Source organism: Vanacampus margaritifer, chromosome 1 (genome assembly GCF_051991255.1).
Source record: "Vanacampus margaritifer isolate UIUO_Vmar chromosome 1, RoL_Vmar_1.0, whole genome shotgun sequence".
Lineage (NCBI taxonomy): Eukaryota > Metazoa > Chordata > Actinopteri > Syngnathiformes > Syngnathidae > Vanacampus > Vanacampus margaritifer.
The window spans coordinates 19111929-19123689 of record NC_135432.1 but is presented as its reverse complement, the minus strand read 5'-3'; the positions used below and the strand labels follow the sequence as shown (position 1 = coordinate 19123689).

General features: G+C 38.8%; 2 protein-coding genes across 5 annotated transcripts in view; one reads left to right on the top strand and one right to left on the bottom strand.

The window, feature by feature from the left end:
* Positions 1–442: 442 nt before the first annotated feature.
* On the bottom strand, positions 443–5763 carry lactbl1a (lactamase, beta-like 1a). Of its 2 annotated transcripts, none has more exons than XM_077555348.1 (7): positions 5569–5763; positions 5310–5455; positions 4886–4989; positions 4664–4821; positions 3100–3314; positions 2747–2852; positions 443–2670 (listed from the first exon to the last, which is right to left on the bottom strand). In XM_077555348.1, exons 2-7 carry the CDS (start codon positions 5413–5415, stop codon positions 1692–1694), a joined length of 1668 nt encoding a protein of 555 aa, XP_077411474.1. In that variant the 5' UTR covers positions 5416–5455; positions 5569–5763; the 3' UTR covers positions 443–1691. The 2 variants fall into 2 exon arrangements, with proteins under 2 accessions (XP_077411474.1, XP_077411482.1); XM_077555356.1 differs by having other exon boundaries at positions 4886–4986.
* A 1231-nt stretch (positions 5764–6994) lies between these two features.
* Positions 6995–11761, top strand: part of vps13d (vacuolar protein sorting 13 homolog D) — a 43424-nt gene continuing 38657 nt past the window's right edge. For all 3 annotated transcript variants that reach the window (XM_077580490.1, XM_077580482.1, XM_077580473.1), the window contains exons 1-8: positions 6995–7284; positions 7383–7495; positions 8095–8272; positions 8501–8578; positions 8795–8985; positions 9132–9212; positions 9917–10033; positions 11124–11228. In XM_077580490.1, coding sequence (XP_077436616.1) covers positions 8176–8272; positions 8501–8578; positions 8795–8985; positions 9132–9212; positions 9917–10033; positions 11124–11228 — 669 coding nt within the window. In that variant the 5' untranslated portion in view covers positions 6995–7284; positions 7383–7495; positions 8095–8175. The remainder of the gene's footprint in view (positions 7285–7382; positions 7496–8094; positions 8273–8500; positions 8579–8794; positions 8986–9131; positions 9213–9916; positions 10034–11123; positions 11229–11761) is intronic.

Genomic DNA, 11761 nt, shown 5'->3' with positions numbered 1-11761 from the left:
CATGACCTGTTTATATTGTGTATAGATGATGGATGGATAGTTATAATTGTGTGTGTGTGTGGGGGGGGGGGGGGGTGCAGTTTTAAGGTGCCTTGTTCAATAGCAAATACTAGTAAAAAATGAGGGCAGCATCCCAAGACAGGTGTATGCTTTTCCATGACTCCCTCTGACCATTTCAAAGATGTGGTTGGCCTGAAAGCTTTGACGGTTGCAGGTAGACTGACATAAAGGGGCTCAGTGCAGATATTGGCAGCAGCAGTGTGTATATATGGAAACTAGACTTGAGACTCCGCCCAATGCTTAGATAATTCTCTGAACTTTTTTCTTTTTACAGTTTCTAAGCTCTAAGTACCAGCAAGTTTCAGTCAATCATATTGGAATCATGTTGTTTTCTAATTTTGACCTTTGCACTCAGCTGATCACAGAAAACAGTACACGTTGATGTAGTTGTGAAAGTGTTCTTAATTGATACGTTAATCTTACCCATTGAATCAATCAAGACTTCAAGGTAATTGGTGGCTTCCATGCGACTGGCGTGTGATCAATTCCCAGTCAACGCACGCTTCAAGTGCAGTCCACAGCTAATAAATTTGTTTTATAAAGAGCTTTTCTAGATACGTAAAGATTCAAATATACAATTCGAAAGTAAAATAGTACCAACATTTCTCTTTGCAACAATGGTGAATAAAGAAAAATTCATTTTTAGAAACCAGAATTGTTCTACTTAACCAAGCAGAATGGTTTCAACGTCCCATTAGTGAATATACATTTCACATTAATTTGACCTTCAAGTAACTGCTTTAAGAATTGGTTAGCACACTAAAGATTGCTTTTGTTGTGGAAATGGGATTTGGCGCTGTTCAGTGCAGGGGCAGATCTATTCTAGTGGTATACAGGGCTGCCGGCTACCCCAAAATCTTAAAAAATTAGAAACTATATGGCCTCAAACCTTTCAACAGATTTGAGAAATAATATATAAACCAGCATCTACCGAAATTCAAACACAATCAGCTTCTTCTTCTGGTTGTTGAATCGGTGTAGGCGGATGTCTGTGGATCTCACTCTGCTTCATCTATCCTTCCTTCCTTTCCTCAGTCTCTCCTTTGGTCTCTTGAGGTCTCCCTAATTTGTTGGAATTTAGATGTTTCTGGGGTTGGTGAAAGATTCTGGTTTATAACCCTGTGGGTAGTCTGGTCGATGCTGGATTTCATTTTTCTTTCTTTTCTTTGATCCTTCCTCGGGTCTCCTGACAACTTTACGACTCTAGCTGGATTCTAAAGTATTTGGTTTAGGTGAACAGTATGGGATTTTTTAACAGGTTTTAGGTGAATTAATGAGCTCACACGCACATGCACATACTCACGCACATACAAAAAAAGAAATAATATATACATACATAATTGCTTGATTGATTTTGGCATGTTTATGAATGAATGAAAAATAAATTTGAATCAGAATTCCAAAGCTTGCATTCTTCAATTTTTCTTTGGCCCTTGAAGGAAAAAGTTTGGGCACCCCTTGTTCACCCTAAAACCAATAGATTACGGCCGTCCCCAGCAATTGATAAATGCTACAGAAAGTAGGTGTTGATGTTCTTAAACAACAATCACATTCATCATACTTTTGCTTTGTGCTAAGCCACCTTGTAATGAAAGCTAGGTGTTAGCGTATCACGCTAAAACATTCTCTTTTCATGTGGTAAAATATGGTTTGCTGGCTATCCTCATTACTTTGTAAGTGTTGAGTCCTGGGGAATCAAAACCTGGTGACACACCTTTTTTGTTGAAGAGGTAAAAGTTAAAGAGCTGTCTGTCTTGAGTCTCCAAGGAGACAGAGGCACTGTTGACCTTTAACTTACAAGGGTATGGGCTCTTGAACACCACTCTGAACACCCTTTCCTCAAGATACTGAAGGTGGATGGTTCGGTAGTTATCTGGGACATTGCTATCTACCTGTGGTCCAAACTGTTGCATGAACAGAGCCCCATCTGATCCTGCTTTAATCTCATAGAAAGTCATATTCCTATAAGTGAAAAAGCCTACATATGGAGCTGGGTCAGGCGGCGGTCTGGGTGTCAGTTCAGCATCTCTGAAAGCACCTTGCAATGCAAGGATGAGGGAGCCGTATATCTGCGTCACTAAATCCTGGTCTGGGGGTCGGACTCCAGCCATCAGGACCGCCAGTCCTAATTTGAGACGTGGCACCAGTGACAGAGAGGCTGCAAAGCCATCCAAGTCGCCATCCTTTCTTATGACATCATAGCCCAGTTGCTGGTTGATCTCCCATGGCGTGCCAGTGTAGCTGGCAAAGTAGCCACTCTGGCATTGGAAAAGCGGGGCCAGCATAGTGTTTAGGGTGTCTTTTCTGAGGAGCGTCCTACTGTATGAGCCCAGGAGAGCCATCATGAGCTTTGTCATGTCAGCGGTTGTGGAGTACATCTGCCCCGCAGGTCGATACCAACCCAAGTCGTAGAGGGGAGCTGGCTGACCATCACTATAGACGCCCACGGCCATCTGTCTCCGAATCGCAGGAGTCATGTCGAAACCGGTGTTCTTCATGTTGAGCCGGTGCAAAATATTATGGGATACCCACTTTTCAAAGTCCATTCCAGTCACTTTCTCAGCCAGGACATTGGCCATTAGGGAATAGGCAACATTGCTATAGTGGCATCTGTGGGTAAAGACATTAGTGTAAGAGGACAAGTTGGAGCCATAGAAATTAGAGATGAGACAGGGAAAACCTTTACTTTGTTCCTGGATCAGCAACAAGGACATCATCCTGTAACTCATGAAGGGCTGCTTGTGTGTCTCCGTTCCAAAGGAGATTAGTTGACCTTAATCTTCGAGGCAATCCTGTAAAACAATAAATTACATTACCAGAAGAACTAAATCTGTATCACAAATAACACCAAAATTCATTCTCAATCCAACACTCAACTAGTATTTACTTTCCGCCTATTATTTGCCCAGTGTATGTGCTCCATTTTTATTTCAGCACCTTGGTTTTCTAATCTTGTTTTTATATATTTAACAACAACGGTGCATTTAACTCTATTAAAACGCACCACTCACTAAGTAAGAGAAAGGTTGTTACTCTTACCAGAGAGGTGGCTGGCCATTCTACGTAAGGTAATGGCAGCTCTGTTGAAGTCCCTGACTGAAGTGGATGCCGCTTCTCTGTCTCTACCCAGTGGATTCTTGATGGTAAAGTTGTCTGTGTACTTCTCCACGGCGTCATCTAGTGAGTCCACAAGGCCATCTTCCCACAGCTTGTACAACATCAGGGCGGGAAATATCTTGGAAAGGCTTGCAATTCTGCAGATGTAAATGAATTTTGTGGAGAAGTTGCAAATGGGATGACAAAAAGGCCATTATATTTTCTATTTTGGTAAGGGTCCAGATAAAGTTGTGAAAAGTTGGGTTGAATGACGGAAGATTTTTGTACTCAACTATAATATGATGAAAGCTGAGTTGAAATTAACTCATTCACTGCCATTGACGGTTATAGACGTAAAAAATTCTGACACTGGCAATAAGATTTGGTAATGAAAAAAAATTTGTCATTGTGGAAAAAGCTGCATTAACATTGAAAAAAGTATTGGCATTGTAAAAGGTTGTAATGAAAAATAAAATACAGACATTAAAAAATACTATTTTCTTTAACATTTTTTTTTGTTTTATGATGTATTTTTCAATGTGGATACAAGTTCACCAGGAACTCCTAAACCACTTGTAAATCTGTGTTTTTTCTACATATAACCTCGTGGCGTCGGTGTTAATGTTTCTGTAGTAAACCAGTTAGCACGTTAGCTAAATTAGCATGACATGATGCATAAAGTAATTTCAAACATTGTGGTTTTAACGCCACAAGTAACATATATAAGCACATATAACCATGTGGCAAGCAACATAATAATATTTAACCACATATAACGTTGTGGCTTACAGGCGGTTTAGGAGTTCCTGGTGAACTTGTATCCCTGAGTATTGCCTTTAGCCAACAGAGGGGGCGCTCTCCTCTCTCCTCTCCTGAAAAGCTGCAAGGCGTTCTCGCGCTCAAAGCCCCGCCCCCCACGTTAAAACATTGCCAATAAGTTGAAACTGAAAAAAGAGAAGTGAAACTGAAAACCAGAGTTGAAACTGAAAACCTGTGACACCCGAAAAAAAAGAGTGTAAACAAAATCTGCAGATTGGCAAAAGACATAATACAAAAAAAATATGCTGAAAGAAATGTGTTTTTTTATGTCTGTATTTAATTTTTCAATACAGCTTTTTCCAATGCCAATACTTTCCAGAATGACAATTTTTTTTCCAATACCAAATCGTATTGTCGGTGTTGTGGCTCCATATAAAACAAGATGCCAACAACACATGATGATTGATTTCATGATTAACAATTAGTGGACTTCAAGATTTAAATGTCAATGTGGAGTAGTCGATTTATTAACTTACTGGTTGACCCCCGGGGGCACAGAGGGACTTATTTTCAGTGTCCAACAATATGGTGTGATAGATAGATAGATAGATAGATAGATAGATAGATAGATAGATAGATAGATAGATAGATAGATAGATAGATAGATAGATAGATAGATAGATAGACAGACAGAGAGAGACAGACAGACGGACGGACAGACAGACACTTCCCGTGCATGTGACCTTACCTGTATACTGTGTACTCATTGGGTGCAGGTGATGTTGGGTCACTAATGTTCTTTTTGCCAAAATTACCAATCCATAGAACAGAGTCATTTAAAACCAAAATGGCAGATATTGCTGGAAGTTTGGTCCTGTCAACACTGGTCCTTAAAAGTATATCAACCTAGTAGAAAAAGCAAAAATGATTAAGATTACATCCAGAATACGAAAGAAAGAAAATATCTTGCCTTCTCTAGAGCCACTCGTAGAGATATGATGGGATGTTTGAGGGGCACAGGCTCAGGATAGCGTGGGCACATCTCTTCAGTTGTCGATTCTTTTATAAACACTTCTGGGGAAACATGAGAAATTAGTTTTAGTTTGTCAGTTTCCACAGACACACACCATCACAGTGAATGAAAACACAAAAAACGTTTAACTTTGACGATGATATAATTTCCGTCTCCCTAAAATATGTGTCTCTCCCCCAAAGTTGGGATAGGCTGCATCTGTGACACCAAACAGGATGACCAATAGACATTTATGGATAAATAAAATAAAACTAAACACAAAATAGTATTTCGTTTTTTAAACTCCAAATTTTATAATACTGTACTTGTGTAATCCTACTACAACTCTTGCAAATTAGTAAACAGACCATTGAAACTTTACCTGTCTTCAACTTTGGTATCCTGTATTGCCATATGAAGCAGACAGTCATAACCACAGAGAGCAGGAAGAAGACAACCATGCCCAACATGGTCCATTTCACCTTCATCTTGCTTATTGAAGCTTGATGGGGCAAACTAAAGGACAATCTGGGGATTGAGAGTAAATGCTGGTTAAAAAAATGCTTAGTTACATTAGGTTCCTACCTAATGTACCTATCTACCTACATTTGACTTTTAAAATCAGAAAAGATAAAGCTTACCATTGGAGGAAAAAGCAGGCTCCTTTTGTAATCATCTTAGTGGTTTTGTTTGATATTTTTTTCCAGCAAAAAAAAATCCCCATTGCAGCTCCTGCAAGGTCCATGAGGTGAATCCTGCAGGCCTGCGTTGAAAGCCAATGCTGATTCTGTTCCTTAGTTGTACCTTTTTACACAACCTCTACCTCCATGTACTTAATCTTGACGGCGATCCCCTAATAGTCATTACAACTCTCCAGTGACATCATAATCTGCAAGGAGGCCACCACACAGCCAAATCTCTGAAGTGAACTAGGGCCTACTGGGTAAGAAGGACAGCTCAGTGCTCAATATATGCGCATAGTCGGTTATTACGTCCGGAAATATACTTAAGCATCCAGCAAAATTATATAAAAAACTGTTTTAACCCAGCATTAGTGAACAGCAGCAAAATCATTTGGTTGTTGACAAATTCAATCCAAAACCAATAATCTTGACCTCAGGCGGCGCAAGCCTTTTGGAGTGAATAGCAAAGTCAGTCATGCTCGTGTGCTGAAATACTGTAAAACAACAACTAGAATGGCATTCGAGTGCCACCGCCAGTGGCCGAGTGAAAGAGTATCAGGAGTAGAGTGGAAAACTGAGCACTGCAGGACAAGGCGCCAACTGTCATGTTCAGTGAGCTTTTTTAACTACATCACCATCTGCTGGATTGTTTACAGCAGTGACTCTCAAACCTCATACGCCAATACACTGTAACCTAAAAAATAAAATAAAAATAAAATAAACTCTACAAGTACCAACATAATTGCTACCAAGTAAACTGTAACCTTAAAAAAATTAAATAAAATTTGCTCTCCAAGTGCCACCATCATTGCCAACATTAAAACACAGTGAAGGCAGACTACACCCTGAACTGGTCGTAATACACACCGAGACTGACAACCATTTGCACTGACTAACAGTCATAATGTCCTGGTTGGGAACTAAACCCATACTGCTTGCACCGAAGTCAGGCGAAGTCACTTCACCATTAGTGATATTATTAATCTTCATTTATGTGAAGAAACTGGGGAAAGAAAAACAAAACAAAACACTGTCCCATCACTGGTGTGCTACTTTACCCTAATGTACCCTACTCGTGCGGTCTTTGGGGTTCGGTGAGCATCGGTGAGTCCTGGGTATTCATTTAGCCTATTTATTATCCTTAATATTGTATATATATATTTTTTTTAATTCTTGTTGAAGCTCCCTCTGAAATGCTTCCAACCACTTTTTAATTCTTGTTGAGGCTCCCTCTGAAATGCTTCTAACCACTTTATCCAGTTGAAATCCACTTGCAAACACAGTAGCGACCTCTCTCTGCTACGCATAATTTGATGTTGTAAAATAGTCAGTGACACGCCAACATAATAGAAGACGACGCCGACGAAGAAGAGGGTTTGTTTTGGTCACGTGACAGGAAGTACAAGTTGGAAGTCCAATGGTTATAAAATCGTGCGACACAAATCGCTAATAATCTGATCTGTGTTTATTTTGTCTAGAATAACCTTGTTTTCCATGAAAACGTGTCAGTTTTACAGCGTTTTGTGCTTTATTTTGCTTCCCTAATTGTTGGTTGATTTGAGGGTGGACACAATTTTCTTAAGCTAGTTTTAGCTTGATGGTTAGCTCAGGCGTGTGGACTACAACCTTGCCCTTTCCACTGCCACCTTGGTTTTGGAGTTGCCTGCTATCTCTGTACGTTTAGTTTGTCTGGCTTTATTTTAATCTGCCCCGTTTTTACTCCTGTTTGTCTTCATGGCGTGTTATTTTTGAAACGCTATCTGTCACTGCAGTCCTTCCTTGTGTGCGAGCGACAACTGTCACATCCTTGACAGTGGCATTCCCCATCATGGACCCGGCGAAGGAGTGATTGATAAAAAAAAGAGAGCAACAAATGCCTTTGACGGTGAGTTAGTAACACCGTTTTGATTAACTTCAGTACTTGTTAACAATGGAAGCTGTAAGCAGAAGATCTAACTTGAGAGACTTCTGTTACTCGTTTACTATGTTTTCGGCGTCATCGACTTGTTTCAAAGTTACAAAATTACGGACGCCAGTACAAAATTACGGACATCCCTAATATTTTCACTTGGCTGAATACGTCGAATAAATATATACAATGTTCATTTGTACGATGTATAAATTATCCCTTCAATGTATAAACATGTATGAGTTAATTTGAAGATGCTGCAACTTTCCTCCCAACACTCCAAAGACCCATCCATCCACCCAAAATTGATGAGAAGAGGTTGTGATGGCAAGAAGTTACCTTAACGTTCACATATGACGCAGCAGAAAAGTGGTTCACTTGCAATGAAACAACAAATCACTGCACAAATTCACTTCTAAATGTGTTCTTGGGGTGAGGGTTTGGAGGGAAACCCTCAAACCACATACTGTGGTGTATTTTCTTCTGCTACAGTACTTTATTATCATGAAAGATTTTTAATCAAATGTCAATCATATTCGACATTGATGTCATACATTTTTCTTTCTGTTTGTCAGACTTCCTGTGTCTTCCCCCTGAGAGCTGTCCTTTTGTCTACATCTTCATTTTGGAGCGTAGAGGATCCCTGAACCAACAGGATGTTGGAAGGCCTTGTCGCCTGGGTGCTTAACACATATTTAGGAAAATATGTCAGCAATTTAAATACAGATCAACTCTCCATAGCACTGCTTAAAGGTAATAAATATGTACCGCTTTAGTCACATTGTTTTACAATGCTGTTGTAAGTTCTTTTCATGACAGTGGTTAATGGTAACTTGTACTTGTGTGTGTAAATTTACCATGACTGGATCTGCACATACAGTATGTTTTGTCCCTTTTGTTAATGTTTGAATTAGTATAATGTAATATAAAGTGAGGCAATGTTGAGAGAGGTCTATATGATCCTTAATTCTTGCTTTTCAGGTGCAGTTGAGTTGGAGAACCTACCTTTGAGGAAAGATGCCCTCAAAGAGTTTGATCTTCCCTTTGAGGTTAAAACAGGTGAGGCTTTCATTTATAGTGTTTTCCTTTGAGTTACTTATAAAAATTCCATGAGATGCTGATGTAATAGTTTACTACAGAAAATATTTGTAGATAAAGAAAACTACATTGAATATCCAAACATACTTTTTGTTGGATCTCCAACAGTGCCAACAGTGAAATGTTGATAATATATGTAATTTATATTTCCGTTTCTATGTTCCTTTTTGTCTCCAGGCTTCATTGGAAAGATTACACTTCAGATCCCATTCTACCGGCCTCACAGTGACCCTTGGGTCATCTCCATGTCCCAGCTCAACCTCATCATTGGTCCTGCCCATTTGCTGGAGTATGATGACGAGAAGGAGAAAGAGGAGCAGAGGGAGCGCAAGAAAAATCTCCTCAAAACTCTTGAAGAAAAATTCAAAGTAGGTTTATTGTGATTATTGTTTGTATTTTTTTCCTCCAACCTTGTGTTTCCTTTGTTCTTTTCTTAAGTGGAAAACATTGAGAAGTGATTTATCTTAATTTAATGTGATGTATTTACTGCATATATTTCCTGTTCTTCCTTCAGAGTGAGTGTGAACAAAAAGGAGAGTCTTACTGGTACTCAGTCACTGCATCAGTGGTTACAAGAATTGTGGAAAACATTGAGGTACCGTGAACCAGTACAATATTAAACTCAAGTACTTTAGATTGTGTTATATTACATATACTGCATTTGTTTTACTTTTCTTATTAAAAGAGCCGTGAGTTTTGTCATAGATATTCACTGCAGGAAATGTCAGTGTTTGATGAGTGGTAGCAGTATAAAAACAAAAAGGGATTTTACTACTACTATTCCTAGTAGTAGTAGTAATAGTAGTAGTAGTAGTAATGGTTGTAGTACCACTGTATTACTTGTAATACTGGTCGGTACTTGCTGTTCTCAGTGTTTACAGTGGTGGAAATTATACAGTGAGAGCTTTCAGATTTTCTTCACCATGTTTCAGAACAGTTTTTTTTTTTCACCATGTGGTCAGTTTGAAAACTTTGTACGCGATTGTCCGACCAAAGTTGTGTTATCTGCACCGTAAACAAAGCGAGATTGAAGTGTAGTCACTCAGGAGTCAAGCATGTAAAAAAAAAAAAAAAAGTTGGAGAGTGAGACAGAGCACATATCACTGAAGATTGTCCGTATACCGTGCAAGGGTGCGCAATGTATTTTATCCAGTCCTGCAGCCAAATACAAAGATGTTCCAGTTTCTAAATTATCTACTGAGGTGATAGTGTTAAAGACTGTACTAAAGATTATAAACAATAAATGGTTTTGCATCATAGGCCAACTTTGATTTTCTGATTTCTGATTCATTTGTTTAGCTGAACATCCAAGATGTGCACCTGAGATTTGAGGATGACACTTGCAATCCAGAGAAGCCCTTCTCCTTTGGAGTATGCGTCAACAATATTTCAGCTCAGAATCCCTCCAAAGATACGGCAAGTAGTGTTTGACTTCAAAGCTTGCTATCCATACATCTTAGTTTGTTGCATTTTCTATCCCGCTTGTCCTCATAATCACGTTCACGGTGCGCCTATGGACAATTTAGAAGCCTGTTTTTGGAATGCAGGAGGAAACCTATGCACCTGAAAACAATGCACGCACCAGGGCGATCTTGCTTCCCTTACAATGTTAATTAAATAACCAATAGGCAGCTGTGTATCAGAAACACGATGAACGCCCAACTGTTTGTCTTATTATTACACCTTTTCAGATTTTCCGTTTTTCAATAGAATTAAAACAGATTAGAACAATAATTGCATTGCACTTGACTGTAGTGCAGTGTTTAAAAGGGAGGTTACTATCTCTAGATTGTAGATTTAAATATTAGAAAATATTAGATTTATTTTATTAGACAGTGAACCCCGTTTATTGCGTGAGACCCACACACATTAGGTGAAAATTGCGATATAGAAAGTGAATAAAAACGTTTTAAATAGTTTTACCCCTCTGACATACACTCATTTAAGATCATTAAAACACACTCAAATCACATTGTAAAAAGTATTTAAGTGCCAAACTGCAAGTATCCGGGGATAACATGCAAACTCTATGCAGGAAATCCAGAGCTCGGATTTGAACCGATAGCATTTGAACTGTGAGGTGAACGTGCTAACCAGTTGTCCACAGTGTTGCCCGTTGATAGATTTCTTCCAGTATATTGATTGTTACATTATCACTGCGTTGCGATATTGTCAGCAAAATGTTGTGCTATTGTATCTGATTTATTCCTGCACCTAGTCTGCAATATTTTCCAGTATGGACTCTTACCTAAAAATTTAAATGTTTCAGTTTGTGCAATGTGCTTTTGTTGAGTATCACATTCTTGTGTGGCACGAACTACTCAAGGTAAATTCCTTGTATGTTTTTACATAGTTGCATAAAAAAAGATTTAGATTCTGATTGATAATGACATGTTCATGTTGTTCTGGAGTTTCTCTACTGGACCTACTGGTTTATTTTACAAAAGGCTTTGTGTCCATATTTGCAAAAGTGCGTTTAAAAGTAATGCATTTCCCCTTCCCATAGGCATGGACTCCATTTCGACAGAAGCAGCTAGAGATTGAAGATTTCAGAGTCTACTGGGATACAGATTGTGAAATGCTGGCGAAACTCCCGGTTAATCAGATCCAGGTCCGTTTTCACAAGTTTAAACACACAGCTTGTGTATACTGCACTGATTTCATTTTAATTCACAATCCTGTCATGGGAGGTGTTGGTATTGCAGTTGGTTAAAACTTTCCAACTGTTGGTTTTGCTTGGCACCATGCCAGAGATTAACCTTTAGTCACTAAGCAGCTTTATACTGTCTCGTATCTGTTTTGGGTTCTGGGATCTGTGTTTGTCCTTAGTCTTATTCTGCATTTAACCATGCAGAGAAGAGAAAACGTAGTTTTGAACTTTTCACTATTATATATTAATAGAAATAAAACACAACCAATATCTGCATTTGCTCTGGCTAAATTGTTTATTGGATCATTTAACCCCCTTTTGAAACATTTTCGAAATCAATATTATTGGTTAAATACAGACATGCAGGCAGGAAAGAAAATCTCCATTTGAGCATCTTGCATGTAACAGAGGTATTAATCAAGCACAGTGCACAAATTCTGGGTTTATACTTCATAGTTTAAATAATGTATTTATCTGTGTTTGAGTCTGTCACT